Raw genomic sequence first — 21,621 nt, forward strand, 5'->3', positions numbered from 1 at the left:
TGTGCTGAGGGGAGATAGGCCTCCATACTTTGGACGGCCTGGGAGTTCCCAGAGAGGTGGAGTCTAAGACCTGACCTGACATATAGACACAGACACAAACATGCATTCCCACCCTCATGCACACATATACAAATACTCAGCACTCACCCAACGTAAAGATAGACACAAATGGACACACAATCACACTCCCCAAACACTCTATACCCCGGGTCCAGGTACCTTCGCCCCCAGAGGGGGAAACGGCACCTAGACCCAGGAGATGTTACCTTTCCCCCCGGGGTGGAGGCAAGCAGTCCGCCCCGACTCCACAGCAGCAGAGAGGCCCCGCATCCCAGATCCCAGTCGGACGGCCAACACCTCCTCTGAGCCCCCCCGCCCCAATGGCCAGCAGAGAACGGGGGGGTGTGAAGACCCCATACCTCCCTACAGGCTACATTTATTAAAAGAACCATTAATGCTAAAAGAGGCATAGGCCATGTTGCTTGGTTAGAGTATGATATTAGCTGCTATATAAAACTTTGTAATTAATTAAGTGCTACACAAACCCCACTGTGTGTAACAGGAAGTGGCACAATGAGATAAAGAAGTGAAAGCAGCAGTAATGACAGCGTACACAGAAGCCTTTAAAGAGTCCTCTTTCTGCTCATGACGAAAGTGAAACCGCTCGACTGCTGATAAATTAACCCTTGGTGTGCGGGCATGACGAAACAGAAGGACAGAAGAAAATGGAAATGGACATTTAAAAAAATATGGAAGCATTTCACAGAAAACCAAGTTAAATGAAAACTCTGCAACGCACAACAGCACTGCTGCTGTGCACGAGCATTTAAAAGAGAAAGAAGTCCAGGTCAGGGATAGTCTCAAACTCACAGATACAGGTTCAGGTTCAGGGGAACTGACGCTGATGGCTCAACGATCCAGCGAAGGATGACACAGGTCCGCCGTCATAAATAGTGCTTTCACGGTTTCTTCAGTGCACTCTCTGAACACATAGAGGGCACACTTGTTCTTGGAGGCGACCTCAACCTTGGACTAAATGAAGACATGGATAGGCTCAACACAGCAGGAACTCAGCGTAATTGGCAGTCCACAAATATAATCAAACAGTATATGAGCGACTTTGGTCTTTGTGATGCATGGCGCTCCCTTCACCCCACCAGTAAGGAATATACTTTTTTCTCACATGTCCATCACTCTTACTCTCGTCTGGATTATTTTTTGGTCAGCAGCTCACTGCTGAGTGACATTTCAGACACTGAGATTCACCCTATAGCTGTCAGCGATCATGCTCCTGTATCTTTAACACTAATGCACAAGAATAATACTACGCCAAGTAAAAACTGGAGATTTAAAACATCACTGCTTAAAGATGAAGACTTTATTAAATATTTTAAAAAAAGAGTGGACTTCATATTTAGACTATAATGACACTCCCGGAACATCAGCTTCTGTTCTATGGGGAGCAGGGAAAGCTGTGATGAGAGGTAAAATAATTTCTTTCTCATCACATAAAAAGAAAAAAGAAAACAAAAATATTCAGGAATTACAAAAAACCATCAAAATCCCTAGAAGAAGCCTACGCGTCCCACCAAGATCAGGAAACATTAAACAAAATACATAAAACAAAACTAGAATTAAATGAGATAATCGATAATAAAAAAAACAAAATTCTTAGTACAAAGACTACGCTTACAAAATTATGAACATGGTAATAAATCCGGTCAATTTCTAGCAAACCAGCTAAAAATAAATAAAGAAAAAACAACTATATGTGCTGTTCAAGATTCATCTGGGAACACAATATATGAACCGATACAAATAAACAACATTTTCAGGGATTTCTATAAAACGTTGTATTCACCACAAATAAACCATCTAAAAAGGAAATTGATCAGTTTTTAGACAACATAACTCTTCCAAAATTATTAGACGCTCAAGTAATGGCACTGGATTCACCACTGACCCCAGGCGAACTCCAGGAAGCCCTGATAAGTATGCCCAATAATAAGGCTCCACATGCCCAATAATAAAGCTCCACATGCCCAATAATAAAGCTCCACATGCCCAATAATAAGGCTCCACATGCCCAATAATAAAGCTCCACATGCCCAATAATAAGGCTCCACATGCCCAATAATAAAGCTCCACATGCCCAATAATAAGGCTCCACATGCCCAATAATAAAGCTCCACATGCCCAATAATAAGGCTCCACATGCCCAATAATAAGGCTCCACATGCCCAATAATAAAGCTCCACATGCCCAATAATAAGGCTCCACATACCCAATAATAAAGCTCCACATGCCCAATAATAAAGCTCCACATGCCCAATAATAAAGCTCCACATGCCCAATAATAAGGCTCCACATGCCCAATAATAAAGCTCCACATGCCCAATAATAAGGCTCCACATGCCCAATAATAAAGCTCCACATGCCCAATAATAAGGCTCCACATGCCCAATAATAAAGCTCCACATGCCCAATAATAAGGCTCCACATGCCCAATAATAAAGCTCCACATGCCCAATAATAAGGCTCCACATGCCCAATAATAAGGCTCCACATGCCCAATAATAAAGCTCCACATGCCCAATAATAAGGCTCCACATACCCAATAATAAAGCTCCACATGCCCAATAATAAAGCTCCACATGCCCAATAATAAAGCTCCACATGCCCAATAATAAGGCTCCACATGCCCAATAATAAAGCTCCACATGCCCAATAATAAGGCTCCACATGCCCAATAATAAAGCTCCACATGCCCAATAATAAGGCTCCACATGCCCAATAATAAAGCTCCACATGCCCAATAATAAGGCTCCACATGCCCAATAATAAGGCTCCACATGCCCAATAATAAGGCTCCACATGCCCAATAATAAGGCTCCACATGCCCAATAATAAGGCTCCACATGCCCAATAATAAAGCTCCACATGCCCAATAATAAGGCTCCACATACCCAATAATAAGGCTCCACATACCCAATAATAAAGCTCCACATGCCCAATAATAAGGCTCCACATGCCCAATAATAAGGCTCCACATACCCAATAATAAAGCTCCACATGCCCAATAATAAGGCTCCACATGCCCAATAATAAGGCTCCAGGTCCAGACGGCTTTCCTGCAGAATTCTACAAAGAGTTCTGGACGATTCTGGCACCAGTTTTCTACAGAACGTTGTTGGAAATCAAAGAAAAGACTTCCATCAAATATGAATTCTGCAAACATTAATCTCCTGCTAAAACCAGGCAAAGACCCTGTATATCCCTCAAGCTACCGTCCGATATCCCTTATAAATGTAGACCTTAAAATAATCTGCAAAGCTCTCTCAAAGAGACTGGAGAAAATAACCCCCCTCTTAATTCATCCTGACCAAACTGGTTTCATAAAAGGTAGGCACTCATCAACAAATACACGTAGATTACTTAATTTGATAGACTACTCATACAGTAAAAACCTTGAAACTACAATATTTTCTTTAGATGCAGAAAAAGCATTTGACAGAGTTAACTGGAAATTTCTATTTGCAACTTTACACAAATTTGGTTTTGGATCCTCTTTCATAAACTGGTTAAAAATATTATATAATTCCCCAACAGCTTGTGTCAGAACAAATGACCAGACATCCTCCAGCTTCTGTCTCCTGAGGGGCACCAGGCAGGGATGCCCACTCTCCCCTTCACTGTTTGCAATTTTTATCGAACCACTAGCAGCAGCAATTAGACAGAATTCAGTAATTAAGGGCATAAAATGCAAGAACGTGGAACATAAAATCAGCCTTTATGTGGATGATGTGTTACTTTTTCTCCAAAACTCACAAACCAATATCTCTGGGGTGATTGAATTGCTAAACTCTTTTGCAAGAATATCAGATTACTCAATTAACTGGTCAAAATCTACAGTCCTACCGATTAATTGCTCCTTCCATAATTCCTCTTCTACACCACTGCAATCGGGAAATATAAAATATTTAGGTATTAATGTTTCTCCCAAGCTTGCAGATCTAACTAAATTAAACCATATCCCACTTTTAAAGAAAGTAGAAGGTGATCTGGCTAGATGGAAATGTCTACCCAGGGTTGCCACTATAAAAAGCATGGTCTTACCAAAAATAAATTATTTATTCTCAATGATCCCAACTAAACCGCCACAAGATTGGTTCAGATCTCTAGATTCATGTATGTCCAAATTCCTTTGGAAAGATAAACCCCCACGTATCAGCTTAAAAACGCTACAAAAGACCAAGGATAAAGGAGGATTAGAACTACCTAAATTTCAGCACTACTTCTTAGCCAACAGGCTTCAGTTTATCTCAGGATGGCTAAAACATACCCTCTTAGATGAACCTTGGCTAGATGTAGAACAAGCACTTTGCATTAATCTAGAGATTTCAGATCTACCATTTATCAGCTCAAACATCCAACGACATGAATGCTTCAAAAGCATCAGCATCAGCTCTTCTCTGACAGCATGGTGGGAGTTTCTAAAATTGACAGAGTCTTCATTAATCCCATGCAAACGTACACCAATCTGGAACAACCCTGACATATTACAAAACAATAATATGATAAACTTTCCAGATTGGAGTGGTAAAGGAATCAAATATTTAGAACATATACTAGAAGGAACAGAATTTATTCCATTTGACAGACTAGTTACACAATATGGGATCAACAAGAAAAGATTTTTAGAATATCAACAAATTAAATCCATAGTAAAAAAGAAATTTAAACCGGGTCAAGTTGAACTACAAACACCACCAAGTGTGGTTCAATTTCTTACTCTTAAAACCCCCAAATTACTTTCCAAAATATACAGAATGCTTTCTAAAACAGATGAATCAATATCACTTCCTATTGAAAAATGGGAAGCGCATTTATCAGTTAACTTAGACCAAAACTTGTTCTATCTGCATTTTTTGTCCTTCTCAGCTGTCATCCTCTCTGTCCAATTTTGAACTTCCCACAATAACTCAGCTATCTTCCATAATTACTAACTTAAAGTCATCATCATGTAAACTTGATCCACTGCCGACAAATCTTGTTAAACTCTCATTCCCGTCTCTTGCCCCACTGATCGCTAATATCGTACACTCCTCTCTTATATCTGGTTCTGTTCCTTCTTCCCTTAAAACTGCAATAATAACCCCAATACTGAAAAAGAACGGTTCAGATCCCTCCAATCTAAATAATTTCAGGCCAATTTCAAATCTCCCTTTCCTAGCAAAAATTCTTGAAAAGATAGTGGCTGCACATGTTCATTCTCATCTCACTGGAAATAACTCGTACGAACAGCTTCAGTCCGGCTTCCGTTCATGTCACAGTACAGAAACAGCCCTAGTAAAAATCACCAATGATCTTCTGCTTGCAGCTGATTCTGGATGGGACTTTGCCATTTTGTGATTTTCACTGCAAATTAATTCAAACATATATCATAATATTAATGCATATCTACCTCTGACAATAGTTAACACGCAGCCAAAGGGAAGCACAGCTCGGGCTATGGAGGTTGTGCTGCTGACATCTTCACATCTGCAGAGAACAAAGATCAATCCATGGAGAGTCCACCTGAGGAGGGTGCTCAAGGTTTCCATACCTGCTAATTCAATTCAATTCAATTCAATTCAATTCAATTTTATTTATATAGCGCCAAATCACAACAAAAGTCGCCTCAAGGCGCTTCATAGATACAGAGAAAAACCCAACAATCATATGACCCCCTATGAGCAAGCACTTTGGCGACAGTGGGAAGGAAAAACTCCCTTTTAACAGGAAGAAACCTCCGGCAGAACCAGGCTCAGGGAGGGGTGGGGCCATCTGCTGCGACCGGTTGGGGTGAGAGAAGGAAGACAGGATAAAAGACATGCTGTGGAAGAGAGACAGAGGTTAATAACAGATATGATTCAATGCAGAGAGGTCTATTAATACATAGTGAGTGAGAAAGGTGACTGGAAAGGAAAAACTCAATGCATCATGGGAATCCCCCGGCAGCCTACGTCTATTGCAGCATAACTAAGGGAGGATTCAGGGTCACCTGGTCCAGCCCTAACTATATGCTTCAGCAGCTTTCGATACTATCTCCCACTCCATCCTCCTTCACAGATTAGCATCTATTGGCATCAGTGGTACAGCACTCGCCTGGTTTACTTCTTATCTCCCTGGCTGCTCACAATTTGTTCAATTACTCCCTCACAGATCAGTATCTACTCCAGTTAATTCCGGTGTACCCCAAGGCTCTGTCCTGGGTCCTTTACTTTTTATCATCTATCTCCTACCCATAGGTAATATTTTTAGGAAGCCTAACATCCAGTTTCACTGCTACGCAGATGACACCCAGCTCTACCTGTCCTCCAAACCCACAGCTACTCTCCCACCCACATCCATTTCTGACTGTTTAAGTGAAATCAAGGTCTGGTTTTCTCACAACTTTCTTAAACTTAATGGCAATAAAACAGAATTCATTTAAATAGGCACCAGATCAAAACTGACTACAGTTCCAACCAGTCTTTCGTTATCCATCGATAACTCTGATGTCACACCCTCCCCTCGGGTTAAGAGTCTTGGTGTCATCCTCGATAGCACTCTGTCCTTCACAGCACATATAAATAATATCACTCGGTCTTCCTACTTTCATCTCCGTAATATTAACCGTCTTCGTCCCTCACTCACACCACACAGTACCGCCATACTTGTCAATGCTCTTGTCACATCTCGTCTGGATTACTGTAATTCTCTTCTCTGTGCTCTGCCTCATAAATCCCTCCATAAACTGCAGTTAGTTCAAAATACAGCTGCTCGTATTATTTCCAGAACTAGATCCACTGAACATATAACACCAGTTCTTAAACAGCTTCATTGGCTCCCAGTTCACCTCCGTGTCAATTTCAAGATCCTGCTTCTCACTTTCAAAGCGCTTCATAACCTCACTCCTCCATATCTATGCGATCTTCTCCACACATACTCGCCCCTTCGTACACTCCGCTCTTCTTCCCTTCTGTCAGTTCCACCTGCTCGCCTGACTACCATGGACTCAGAGCCTTTAGTTGTTCTGCCCCGAGACTTTGGATGCACTTCCACTTGCTCTCCGGACCACACACTGTCTCACCACTTTTAAATCACTACTCAAAACCCATCTGTTTAGAATTGCATACACCTGATCTGTCTTAGGCCAATTTTACCTTGCTCAGTTTTTATATTTGTTTTTATACTTTTATGTCTAAATTTTATCTACCATGTTTGTTATAATATATATATATTTTCTCTTTTGGCTCTCAGCGAAGGCAGTCGCACTTTTCTCCTCTCCCTTATCTTCCCTGCTTATGTCCTTGTCTAGTCTCGTGTTTTTTGTATTTTCCCTGGAACACTCTCTCACAGTCTGTTCTCTAAAACCTAAAAGAGGAATTATGGATTGGATCAACTGGTCCCTAAATGCAATTGACACCCCTTCTCAACGAGAAGTCTGGGCTCGGGTGAGCCTGAGTGCTGAAGATATCTACCTATTCGGAACCATGATAACAGGGTTCTGGCTGATCGGAGCTGGCTTGGCCCTGACTTATCGAAGAATTAAGGAAGCGGAACCGGCTGTTCAAACCCCCACAAGGCTGCCCGCTGGGATTGAAACGATGGGAGAGGCGTGAGTTTCTCAAAATGGGCTCATTGAGTCAGCACGGATAAGATCTTGGAGAGGCTACGGCTGCTGTGAATACTCAGCATAAGATCTCTGACTGCAGACTGGATACATCTCGGAAGGGCTCGCCCGGAATAACATCTCTGGGCGGAAATTGGATGACATCTCGGGGAGGCACACTGCCGTGAGTTCTCAGAATCGGCTCCTTGAGCACAAGAAATGACAACATCACAGAACGCAAGTATGGCGAAGCTCGCGGCTCTCCAACGGGAGGAGAGACCAGTGTTGGACTGTAGAACTGCTTTGAAATTCATATGAGCTGTTCGCAGTAAAGTACCTTAACCCAATTTCCCTCGGGATGAATAAAGTATTATCAATCAATCAATCAATACATCACTTCAGAGTCACAGTGCTAGCAACTGAAGATTTGTGTACATTTGACAAGCTGACAAGCTGCATACGAAGAACACAATGCACTTTTAAAAAAAAAAGGGGGGGAAAAGGATGTTATAGTAAGGGTCCACTGTATAAATAGTAACCTGAAGGAGCATGTTTTGAGGCGTGGTCCCACTCCTGAAATTCAGATACTTTATCTCCAATTAAGGAAAAAGTGTTTGATGAAATAAGGTGAATATGCTGGTGCATAGTTACTACTCACATCAAGAAAACGAGAGGTAAACTGAACCAAGGATTATTAGTAATGTTGTTGCTCTTAAAAACATTGATCTGATCTGAGGAGGAGGAAAAGTACTGGTTTTGTCTTCTATGTTTTGATGAAAAGTGACATAATGTTTTTCAATGAAGGTTTAGATAAAAAGCAGGGTCTCACAATGGTTTCACCCCAAACCTCTGCTCATAATGACCCACACCCCTTTTCACACCTTGGCTCATGTGATGAGTCACGTGATTGATAATGGATCAGCTACCCTCTTAAAGCCCAGTCCCACTAGAGTTTAAATACCTAGGACTCTCCACCACTTGGTCTTAGAACTGAAGAAGCTTCTAGGATGAAATGTCCAGTCGCTTTTCTTTACTAGTTCCTTAGATTACCAAGACCTGGATGACTGAGAACCTGCACAGATGAATCCCTCTTTAGTTTGACATTTTATAAAATCCTCTTATATGCATAGGTCAGCAGATTAAGCAGGTATTTGTCTAAGCCAATTTAAAATGGCTGTGCTGGATTTGTACAGTTTAGCTTCCCTCCAGATATCCTGTTTTCAGTCTTTATGCTAAGCTATGCTGGATCTCCAAATGTGTAAAAGCAAGAATGGCAGATGGTTTCAGCATTATCCAGCAATCTCATGTCCTTTGATACATTATGAGGCATCTCAGCTGGTTAGGATGAGAGGGAGAAGACACTCATCTGAAGACACCCACTTCCGGCTTGAGTGAACACTGGCACATCTGGCTGCCGCTACTCACTCCCAGATAGCAAAATTGGTATGGCCCAGATCTGGCCCACACAATGTGCTGACACATGGCCCACATACCACAAAGAATGACGGCGCTTTGGTGGGCCAGTTGCAGACACACTGGTGGTCCTGTCGTATCTTTTGTGATATGACGGTGTATCACAAAAGATTGATATCAAACTGATCACTTGACCCATATTACGTTACTCGCTCGTGGAGTGAATCAACAAATGGCGAAACAACAGCTGTTTCTTTAGAGAGTCTCAGCTCACATGTGTGTTTATTTCATATCTTCAGTTGTTTCCCTCCACGGCTAAACAAACTCTCTAAACCGGTTTCAGTTAAGTACTGATGAACACAACAATGGACATAAGGAGCTTCTTTCAAAGAAAAAACTCAGGTAGATGTTATTTTATATATTATGCTTTGTATGTTGTTCAGTATATTTCTATGCAAAACAAGAGGAATTTCAACACACAGCAGTATATTCACAGTTGAAACCAGATATTTACACTTTAGGGAAAACATAAAAACATTTTTACTGTTAAACCTAAATTTAGTGTAAACTTGTTTTGTTTTAGATAAATAAATATTGAAATATCTTTTGAATTAGTTTAACGTCAGAATAAAGAGAGAGAGCAGGGGCGATTCCAGCCCATTTGAATCAAAGCACCCCCAAAGATTTCTTACTTCTTTTGACAATATTTGCTGTTTGTGTGACACACTACTAAAAATACAAAAAGCATTCAGAACTTGGTTGAGATGTAATATTTTAACAACAAAAGTATAGATACCCCCCCTCCCAAAATGGTTTGTTCCAGCTCTCCCCTGCTCTGGCTCCAGCGCCGTTGCTGCCAGAGCGATGGTGGCTAAGACAGAGCGGAGCGGAGGTGTAAGTGTCTGGCTTAAAACAGGACATGTTAGCTGCATTTAACCTTGCGTTACTCTTTATATAGTTGGTAGGAGTCAGACCGTGTTTCTTTTTAGCTGAAAAACATTACACCAGGTAACCTGCAGTGTTGAAAACGTGTTTTCCCACGATGTTTGCTGCCCTACAATCCGTCCTGCTCTGTAGTAAAATCAGCGACATTTCACCGTCCTGTTGCTCCCATTGAAATGTATACAGCCTATTTAAAAATCTAAAACTTAAAATTGTCCATAGCCTGCTGTTGCTACAACTGTTTGAAACGTAATGAGAGAAACTGGTTATTTTGTCATATGTGCCGATATTAAACCCCGGAGCAACATTCAGGTAAAAGTGTAAGAACAAATGATCCTTCAATAAAGAATAATGTTGGATCAGTGTTTCAATGTTTATATCTTTTATTAGATGTTCATGTGGTTTAGTTATTTGCCTTTTGGTTGAAAGTAAACTGAGAGAGGACTTTTTGTTAGTGATCTTAATAGTATTTTTTCTTTCATATTAATGTAATTTTTTTAAATCTAATTGAATCCAATATATTTGTGTATGATTGTCAGTCCAAAGAGGGAGAGAGGAAAGAGGGAACGTGAGGAGAAAGGGCAAGGTCAGGAAGAACCAGGTAAGGAAACAGACAGGGAGCAGTGACAGGCAGAAACTGTTAAACTGCTTGAGAGAGTTGATCACCAACAAGTGATAGACAGATTTGCCAACCTCAAGGTGAGGCCACATAGGTTAAAATAAAAGGAAAAGTCTATAGAGCCATAGTAGCAATAAGATCTTTTTTTGGTACATTGTATACATTGCACCACAGGCAAAGTTGCCTCCATTTTTATAATTTGTTTTAATCAATATTTTGTACATTTCAAGGACTCTGTTTTTGGAGTGTATTTTTATATATTTTAAAATGGTAAATGGCCTGTGTTTGTATAGCGCTTTACACAACCAGTCATCCACCCATTCACACACACATTCACACACTGGTGATGGACACTGGCGTCACCGGGCCCTCTGACCACCACATTCACAAATGTGAATCTCTGTCCAAAAACTCCACTCAGTTTACTTCTCACTCACTATGAGCATCATTCATTATTCTCCCGCAGTAATTAAGGTTAGGATATGTACCAACATAAGCATCAATAACAGTAAATAATAAATACTGAATGTTACTGAGCAGCACACAGGACAGCACACGATATGCTTAGAGCCAGCGAACCAAGACAGAGCGTCTCTGTGTGTACCTGTGTGCACACCTGTGTGCGTGAGCACGGTACTATTCAAAAGGTTTCTCCACGTAAGTGTGTAATAGTAGGTGTGGGGAGCCCCGCCCCTGAGGTTAGAAGCAGGTATGGAGGAGATCCAGGGCCCAGGCATCTAGAGGCCCCTCAGAGACGAGAGCCCAAAGAGGACCACCCGAGGTCCCCATGATTTCCACAACATGTATTTTTTCATATAGCAACTTTATGTGTGTGGGCTGCAGCGCCTCACTGTGGAATGATGAAAGAACTGCAGTTACTGCTTCACAGCACTGTAGAAGTCGACTGTATTTTAACGTCAGTTATTCAGCCTTTTATCTGAGAAATGTGACAAAAAGAAAGTTAAATGATCCCATCTGACTGTTTTTAAAGAGCAATAACACCGACGATGAAAAAAGCACCAAAGTACAAAGTACTTCATCCGCACCACTAATGTTTCTGGTGCTTGCTCTCATTTCAAATGTCAGTTTCTTTGTTGCAGATGTTTGTTTGGTGAAATCAGCTCAAATCTCCTGCGCTGCTCTGGCTGAGTGTGAACCACTGTCTCTGTTAACAGCTTTCACACAGGGAGTCGGTCCTCCCCTCACGACCTCTGACCCGGCTGGTGTTTACATCAAAGACACACATTTGTGTGTCTGTGTGCTGCAGTCGGGGACATTTGAAATACATTTGATATACTATAAAATTCCATAGATCACTTTTATCTACATCTTTATACATAAATTTGGCTTCACTGAACAGGTTTTTAAGGTCTGTTGAGGGTTTTAGGTTTTCAGTGACCAACACCAACATGGGTGGGGGTGGGTGGTGTGGGTGGTGTCATCAGATAAGCAGTTGCCTCATGTCAAGATTTTTTTTAGGTTGGTGAAGAGAAAATCTGTATTTACTCACACACACACACGCACTAGTTTTTGTCCTTTGCGAGGATGTTACACTGACTTTTGACTGACATCTTGAAGACCCTGAAACACTTGAGTACCCATTAACCAGCGCTGATGTCACCGCCTGCAGCTGTGACGGTTCATCGTGCGGCGCCCTGCAGTTCCAGTCAGAGGAGGGTCAGAGGGAGGACCCGAGCTGGAAGCAGTCACATGGGCACAGTTAGAGTTAAGTTTCACTTCTGTGCTGCAGAAGAAGGACGATGGAGGGTCTGAGGGGTCTGCTGGTTCTGGTTCTGGTGCTGGTCTCTGTGCCGCGTTCAGGTGAGTCCAGACGTGGCGCTTTCCCTTTAAACCTGCTCAGCAGATGTGACTCTGCGTCACTCTGTGATGCTTTTGTATCATTTTAACTGACAGTGAATCATATTTGACAACATGGAGGTGATAATGGTAATAATATTAATACATTTTATTTAGAAGCGCCTTTAAAGATCCTCAAGGTTCCCTCACATTAGTGTAACAAAATAAAAACAACTATGGAATCATGATGGAGGGTATGAAATTCTAGATGGTTTTAAGATGTGATTTAAAATTTATTGAGAGAGTTGGTGGTCTGGAGATCTGGTGGAGGTGCATCCAAAGTATGGGCTCTGAGTTTCGTGGTAGTCAGGCGAGCAGGTGGAGCAGACAGAAGGGAAGCTGAAGAAGAGCGGAGTGTACGATGGGGTGAGTATGTATGAAGATCAGGTAAATATGGAGGAGCGAGGTTATGAAGCGCTTTGAAAGTGAGAAGCAGGATCTTGAAATTGACACGGAGGTGAACTAGAAGCCAGTGGAGCTGTTTAAGAACAGCTGTTATATGTTCAGTGGATCTAGTTCTGGAAATAATACGAGCAGCTGTATTTTGAACTAACTGCAGTTTATGGAGGGATTTATGAGGCAGAGCACAGAGAAGAGACTTACAGTAATCTAAACGAGGTGTGACGAGCATGGCGGTACTGTTTGAGGTGAGGGAGGGACGAAGGCGGTTAATGTTACGGAGATGAAAGTGGGAAGACGGAGTGATATTATTTATCTGTGCTGTGAAGGACAGAGGGCTGTCGAGGATGACACCAAGACTCTTAACCTGCACCATCACCTCACAGTAATGGGGTCCTGGGTTCATGTGCACGGGTCCTCCAAACACCTGCAGGTTAAGTTAAGTGATGATTCGGATTTAGGCGTCTACCTGGGAACTGGATAAACTGGATAGACTCCCAATCCGGTGGTGCCAAAGCAGATGATGGACGAGTTACATGCACTCACGGAGCCTAGGTGGCTACTGTGGCACATCATGAGTTCCACTTTGTTATAGTCTGTGCGAACGTGGTTAATACAGACAGTAACGATATCATAGATCAGTATCGTCCCTTCTGTGTTAACGCGACTGTTGCTTACGCCAGGGCCTTTGTTACGCGTCAGCCAGTGCAGCGTAACCCCCCCCCCCCCCCCACACACACACACACACACACACACACACACACACACTGTGTGTGGACACAGCTCCTCCACAGAAGGTAGAAAAAATGAAACTGTCAGACCTGAACTCTCACCTTCTGTCCCCTCACAAAGATTTGAGCTGCAAACAGACATGAATGACGAGTACAGACGTTAAAGTGAGCAGCACGTGAATCGCACAACGCTGTGAGGTGCTCGTAGTGAAGCTGCGGGACTAAAAACCTGAAAGCCGTAATAACAGAATCATGTTCTTAACATTGTGTTTTATACCTTTAATCCCACATTTTTATTTTTATTTTATCATAAAAACTTGAAACAATCACGACCATGAAGCCCGTGTTCATTCACAGCAGAGTCATGGTAAAAGTTGGTGTGAAGTATCTCAGTGTTGTACTACAACACACGTGTGACGTTTGTTCCAGCCTGGCCACAGGACGTTCTCCTGGGCCTGGAAGCTGTCGAGAGGACTTCTTGGATCTGCTGAGAACAGAACAGGCCTGAGATGGTTTTAAGTGAAATAAACAGAAAAAACATTCAACTTTCACCAAAAACGGCCTTCAGTGCTCAGTGACTGCTCTTACTGCTTCACACTTCTACTGAATCAAGTTTTTAAGTGCAGGACTTTACTCTGTAGTGGAGTACTTTTACTCCACTACAGAGTAAAAGTACTTTAAGTGGAAGTACTTCACAAAAGGACCACGGCGGCTTGTAGCGTGACAGGTTCGGGTGTTTTCTGTGGAAAACACTCAAAGTGTAGAGTTGTTGGTTCAGGAGATCAGATCTAAATCTGTAAATAATCAACCTGAACAAACACACACACACGCACACACACACACACACTGTGTTTTAATTGTCACTTTGTCAGATTTTCATTCAGCAACAATCCTCCAGGTTAGCAGTTAGACGGACATCAATGACTCTGTGAGACGAACATTAAACTGTCTTTGTGCTTTGTTTGCTTCTGTTTTTGGAAGTGAGCCTGAAAATTGTGCAACTTTCACTAGAAGCAAAAACGAACTTTCCCCTATGTCGACATCCTCCCCCCCCACGCACACACACACACACACAAAGACAAACAAAGACTGATCAATCAAATAAATCAAATAAATGAAGCAGACGGCTCGAGCGGAGATGCTACCTGCACGTGTGCACAGCAGCATGTGCAGCAGTCTCCCAGGCTTTCCTTACTAATGTTATCTAACATTGCACTCTTCTACATCACAGGTTGGTTATTAGGAGAAAATGTATCTGATGATAAACACTGATGCTGGATTGTTTGCAGATTTTTTTTTATTATTATTATTAGTCCTTTATTTATCCAGGTAAAAATCTCATTTCCATTTTTTTTTTGTTTTTGTTTTATGTTTAGTAACACAGTTTTTTGCTTTTTCCAATCTGAGGGGATGGTTACTGCACATTGTACAAGTCATGAGTGGTGTAGGTAAAATAAACATTATTTCAATCAATATCAACGGTCTGGGGAATCCGGTTAAAAGGAGTAGGTTGTTATCTAAATTGAAACAACATAAGGCGCAGATAATATTCATTCAAGAAACTCATATGTCAAAAGAAGAACATGAAAAATTTAAAAAGTTATTCCTTTTACAGCTCATGTAAGAATAGCAGACGAAGAGGATGGGTCAATAAAGGAATTACAGCAATGTGCACATTAATAGACGGGACAACATTCAAATCCTTCGAGAATCTACACAGACAGTTCGGACTGGATAAATCAGATTTATTTAGGTATTTTTAATTAAGACATTTTTACAATACAGAAATGAGAAAGAAGCTCTTGAGAGAAGGAAGCCAGATAATAGAAATAATAACAGGTGCATATAAAAATCCTCCATCAAGAATTTTATCGAAATTATATAATGGCCTGCAAAATTTGAATAGGAATGAAACATTATATATCAAACAAAAGTGGGAATCTGAATGACATCTTGAGCTGTCAGAGGATGACTGGCGATCCGTATGTCTCTCACAGCATAATCCCACCAGCTCTGGACGATGGAGAGAATATGGCTGGAAAAATGTGATTAGGTTCTTTATTACTCCTTATATCAAAAGCAAGCAGCTGAAAACACCCCAACAATGCTGGAGATTATGTGGAGACTGGGACGCCAATCATTCTCATGTGTTTTGGAAGTGTAAAAATATCAAACCTTACTGGGAAAGCATTGCAGTAACAATGAAGAAAGTGCTGGGGTATGACGTGCCGTGTGAGGCACGAGTATTGTATTTTGGAATATGGGAAAATGTAACAAAGCAGGACCATTACTTGTTTAAAATTATGTTGTTGTCAAGCAAAAAGGTAATAACAAAAAACTGGCTGAAAAGCGACCCTTTAAAATTGGAAGAATGGACTGATGCAATCGAGGACATATATATAATGTAGAAAATGACCCACACTTTGAGACTGAAATCTGACAAACACCGAAAACAGTGGACAAAATGGATAGCCTATAAGACTCACTCAGCCCCATAAGGCAGGGACCTCTCCTCGTTGTTGTTTTTTTTTCCTCTTCCACAGATTAGGTGTCCTTTACTCTTTTTAGTTTGTTTCTTTTGTGTTCCTTTTTCATATTTTTGTTTGCATGTACTATAAAATTGGAAAAAGTACAAAATAAAAAGTAAGAAAAAAAAATATCTCATTTCCATGAGAGCCCTGGCATCACGGCGGCAAAAGTCAAAAATACATGTACCACATAAGTATATAACATTTAAAACAAATACAGTATCCCGTACAAACATGTGAGAAATATACAATAACAGATCAGTTAATTAATCAGATTATAACTGATCTCAGAGCAGTGAAAGCAGAGCAGAAGTTAATCACGTATGTTTAAACGATCAGAAAAAGCTGCTCAGCTTGACCAGCTGCAGACACCGTTTACACCAGCACGCCAGTGAAATAGTCAGAAACAGATTTCAACCAGTCAAGCAGAGTCGTGCCTGTTTCCAACTGACGCCACAAGAGGGCAGTAAGCTAAAGGATGGCTGCAAACAGGCAGTGAGAGAAGCTTTAAGGGCCTGAGGTCACGTTCACTTTGGCAGGGTGTGATCACAAGCACTGCTTACATTGCTTTCAATCTCCCCTAACCTTGATTCCAAAATGAAGCCAAAAATGTCCCCGTAAACCATAAAGACCCCATATTTAAAATAAAACTACAGGACGAACAGTCTGAGATTTGACTCCAAATATAAGTCTGAGTGACTCTTATAAGACGTAATGCTAGTGTTGGATTGTTATGTGTTCTGAATGGACACAAAGTTTCTCCTGTTTTCTCTGATTCGTGGTTGATTTTAAAATATTTAAAAAATATATTTTCTACACAATAATAATGGAGCATGAGGCAAAAATGCTCTCATAAAGATGGCTAAGAACTCAAAGGTGTGTCCGTTATTCATCTCTCCTCTGTGTGTGTGTGTGTGTGTGTGTTTCTGCAGACTGTGTGAGGTGTTTCGCACGCTTCGACCTGAACACAGGTGAGTGTAATGAGGAGATCGGTGAGGTGGACGAAGACGACTGCTGTCAGAACCCAAACTATGGTTACATGGAAACAGACGGACAGTGTGAGTCCTGTGGGTGAGTACACACACAAACACACACACACACACACACACAGTAAAAACTGCTGATAACTGCTCCTCCACCAACACTGTGTTGTGTGTCTGTTGTGTTTTCAGTCTCCTCAAGTGGTCTTCTTGGTCGTCATGGTCACTGTGCAACGTGCTGTGTGGGCAGGGAGTGAGGCAGAGAAGCAGGAAGTGTTTCGGTATCGACCAGTCAGAGTGCGAGAATGCTCCACTTTCTGAAAAACTGCAGACTGAACCCTGCAGTGGCGTCTGCTGCGACGGTACACACAGAAACACACAGAGACATACACGTTGTGTTTGAATGGGCTAATTACCTGTGTGTGTGTGTGTGTGTGTGTGTGTGTGTGTGTGTGTGTGTGTGTAGATAAGGGGTGGAGCTCGTGGCTCGGCTGGTTTCCATGCTCAGTCACCTGTGGAGGTGTCGGAGTCAGGAAGCGAAAGCGAGAATGCTCCAGTCCTCCTCAGTGTCGCATGGCTTGCAGCGGTCCTTCAGAGGAAACAGAGAGATGTGCAGCTGAAAACACCTGTCCAGGTAACATTCATGTCATTCATGCTCTCAGGGTTCACAGGCTTCTTTGTGTTGAGAGTTTTGGGGGAACAGGTGTGTTTCTGATAAAGGTCACAGGTAAGTGGTGTGTGTTACTTTTAAAGCGGTTCAGTAAAGTCTTTCCGATACTCAGTTCCCACCTGTCACCTGTCTCTCTGTCTCACCTGTGCGTTTCAGTCCACGGTGGTTGGTCCAGCTGGTTTGGCTGGTCTCATTGTTCTGCTACGTGCATCGCTAAATCAGATGGCGATGTCATCGTTCCCTCCAGGGTGCGACATCGCTCCTGCTCTAACCCCACCCCGTCAGACAACACATCGCCACCTGGCAACAGTTGCCCTGGAGACGAGTTACAGGTGCAGCACTGTAGCGAGCTCCCCAACTGTGCAGGTGAGAGAGGAACCAACTCATGATGTGATCCGAAAAAGGTCAAAATTATCAAATTATCTGAGCTCTTATTGGCTGTCTCTGCAGAGGACGGCAGCTGGGGAGCGTGGTCTCCATTCAGGCCATGCTCAGTCTCCTGTGGGGTGGGGCTTCAGCTGTCAGAAAGGAAATGTGAAAGCCCCGCCCCTCGATATGGAGGCAAAGTCTGCGAAGGGCCAAGCACTCAGAGCAAGATTTGTGAGAGTCCATGTCCAGGTAACACACACACACTGACAAACACCTGGAGCCTTGGACTGCAACACATTCAGTGACGTTACTGCTGAAAGTCTCCCTGCTGCGCTTCCACGCTTCCTGGACGTCTGAGCAGGATCCCTGTTTGCTGTGGTTTAATGCTCCTTATCGATCTTTTAAAACACAAAAGCTGACGCTGTGTAAAATGTAAATAACAACGGAAGGATTTACAAAAATCATTAACACACATTTTATTCACAACAGAAAACATTCAAAATTAGGTCATATTTTCATTTTATTAAAGTTTTACTCCGCATGCCGCCTCTCCTGGCGTTTGTACGCATGTCAGGTGACATGACAGAGTTAGTGTTAGCGGGCTCTCTGCGTCTCTAACAGTTGACGGGTTCTGGTCTGGTTGGTCGAGTTGGGGCGAGTGTTCAGGTTCCTGCATCCCACAAGGCAGAACCATTAGTAGGACTCGCCAGCGCTCCTGTTCTAACCCCGCCCCTTCATCTAACCCACCTGGTCAAAATTGTCAAGGTGACAGCCACCAGACAGAGAGCTGCAACCACCTGCCCTTCTGCCCAGGTACACCTGTGTGTTTCCCTACCTGTACAAGTCCTTTATGACTCCCCAGTAAATAAAATGAGTCAGTAGCGCCCCCTGGAGTCAACACAAAGACAATAACCGGTTTTCCCAACTTTTCTTTAAAAAAAATCTCTCCATCAGTGAATGGAAGTTGGGGGTCATGGTTGCCCTTCAGTTCCTGTCCTGTTACCTGCGGGCTGGGACTTCAGGTATCAGCCAGGATATGTGACAGCCCCTCCCCTCAACATGGTGGTAGTCCATGTCTGGGAGAAGCACGTCAAACAAAGATCTGCTCAACCAGACTCCACTGTCCAGGTTTGGTACCTCAGCGCAGGTGAAGGGCAAAGACTGCGGCACAAGCTTCTGATTCATGTCCAAGTTCTGTGTTTTCAGTGGACGGCGTGTGGTCCGAGTGGTCCGAGTGGAGTGAGTGTAAGTACCCGGGCGGGCGAGACATCCGCTGTAGGAAGACTTACGGCAGCCATTCACGAGTGCGCGAGTGTCTCCATCGGGCTCATAACGGGTCCATCTGCGAAGGCGACAACCTGACTGAGAGACGAGTGTGCTACCACATCAAAGGCTGCAACAGTGAGTCTGTCCTCAACTTTCAACACATTATGTTGACTTTCTAAAGAAAGGCTGAATGAGCTACACCTCGTGTTTGGAAAGGCGAACAGAACCTGTTAGAGTAACATGGGAGACCGGTGTGGCCTCACTGCTGGAGCCTCTGCTGGCCAGTAGAGGAACTGCAGGTCCTGGTGGCTCACCGGCTTCGTTTTCAGGAGTTTTTGGAGGTTGCTGCTTTCTCATCACATTTTTGTGTTACAGTGAACGGCCACTGGGAGACCTGGACACCGTGGAGTCTCTGTGATCCACCCTGTGGCGAAAACTCGGTCCGGTCCAGGAAGAGAATCTGCAAACCTGATTACACCAACTACAAGTCAGTTTACAGACTGGAAAACAAAGACACAGCAAACCAAATCAAATCTGTCGTGCAGTTAAAAATCCAGTCGGGAGCTAAGATTTTAACATCACAGTGAGAACCTTAAAGTCTGAAGCCTTGTTTCATAGTCGCAGCCACAGTTTAACCACCTGTGAGCTCCAGGGCATCTTGGATGTTAGGTAATAGATGCTACCTGGGCTAATATCACCTGTGCACAGGTCGTTGTTAGAATGCAGATTTAAAAAAGAGCAATAACAAAAAGCTAAAGCGTCACTGGATGGTAGCTGGCTGCGCTGTGGTTGAAGTACACGTGGGCTGGTCAGACTAACTCACATTCACCGCTTCAGTGTTCACACGGCTCTGTTAAAAACAGGTGAGGGCAGAAGAAGCAGACTTACACACTTTGGTCATCTTTTGATTCCAACCGCGGTTCGACTTCACTGTGTGAAGGAAAAACATGAGATCCAAACCCAAACAGTATGTTCACGGCAGAACACAGAAAACTTACCAAATATCAAAACGGAGACATTTTAAAATTTCATGACAAATATTAATGTCAGCAAAATATCCCAGAAAAAAACTGTGAAAGTCTCATCTGCAGTACATTTCTGCAAACTCCGATAATCTGGAGGAATAACCTGTGATCTGCAGGCCGTCAGGCAGCAGCGCATTAAAAACATGCATGATTCCCAAATCGAACATTTGACATGTTTTCTGCACTTTACTGTGAATAAAATACAGGTTTATCCCTGCAGCCGTGTCCTCCGGCTTATCCGGGTTCAGGTCGTCAGTTGCTTTGAAAGTGAAATAAATCCAAGTACGACGGTTTTTCAGTGAAACTAATGTGTCAAACTGCAGATGCCGTTCTGCAAATACTACAACGTGTGTTTGTGTGTTTGCAGCCTTTACCCTCCTCGTTCGTCGGAGAAAGCTTCATTTTATGGGACACCAAATGTCAACTGCGGCCCGTTGCCCGACGGCGAGCAGCAGGACCAGAGAGAGTCCTGCATCAACATCCCCGCCTGTGCCTAACCACGGCGATGACATCAGCTCTAACCTCGTACAGTTACCAACAGTCCAGACGTCTGACTGCAGGCGGAGCTTGTGCTGCTGTTATTAGAATGATGTCGTAGATTACATTTGACCTGTGAAGTCAAAACTTCAGCGGCGTGTTTGTAGTGATGAGTTATTGTAATGGTTTCCAGCCTGGGGCCCAGCTGGCTGATGGGAGCAAAGACGCACACATCCAGCCACACAAATCTAACTTTTGTTGTGAAATGTTGGCTCATTTTACCTGTGCTGAAAGTTTTGGTTCATTAAATGATTTCAAGTCTATTTTGGTCATTTTGGGTCATGACGGAGGATCGAATCCTCTGATGAGCTGCAAATGGATCCAGCTCATTGATACTGTAACCACGACAACAGAGAAGGGCACTTTCATCACAGCAGACTCGAAAACACCAATAATTGCACAATCACTGATGGCAACACAGATTAATTTACTCAAAGTGTTGATTCTGTTCATCTGGATGCTTTCAGTGGGAGAAACGTTTCATCTGGTGACTCCTTCAGTCTCAGCTGACTGCAGGTTTCCAACCTTATAAACAGTAGTGACTGAAACCAGCCCACTGAATGAAGCTGGGAGGTCCGTTTATGATCAATATCCAAATTGTCATCACCTCTGATCATTTTGGGATTTCCTTACCTGGATGCATCAGCAC

The 21,621-nt window shown here is 42.8% G+C and overlaps 1 protein-coding gene across 1 annotated transcript; it reads left to right on the forward strand.

The window, feature by feature from the left end:
- Positions 1–12,307: 12,307 nt before the first annotated feature.
- On the forward strand, positions 12,308–21,235 carry LOC146387883 (properdin-like). Its single transcript, XM_084924916.1, has 11 exons — positions 12,308–12,431; positions 17,058–17,196; positions 17,298–17,467; positions 17,572–17,739; positions 17,932–18,141; positions 18,226–18,393; positions 18,766–18,957; positions 19,099–19,272; positions 19,351–19,545; positions 19,786–19,897; positions 20,803–21,235. The coding sequence occupies exons 1-11, from the start codon at positions 12,371–12,373 to the stop codon at positions 20,930–20,932; spliced, it is 1,719 nt and encodes a 572-aa protein (XP_084781042.1). The 5' UTR covers positions 12,308–12,370; the 3' UTR covers positions 20,933–21,235.
- Positions 21,236–21,621: the final 386 nt, after the last annotated feature.

The sequence above is a fragment of the Perissodus microlepis genome, chromosome 4 (genome assembly GCF_051167445.1).
Source record: "Perissodus microlepis isolate ML-2025 ecotype Zambia chromosome 4, ASM5116744v1, whole genome shotgun sequence".
In the NCBI taxonomy this organism is placed as follows: Eukaryota; Metazoa; Chordata; class Actinopteri; order Cichliformes; family Cichlidae; genus Perissodus; species Perissodus microlepis.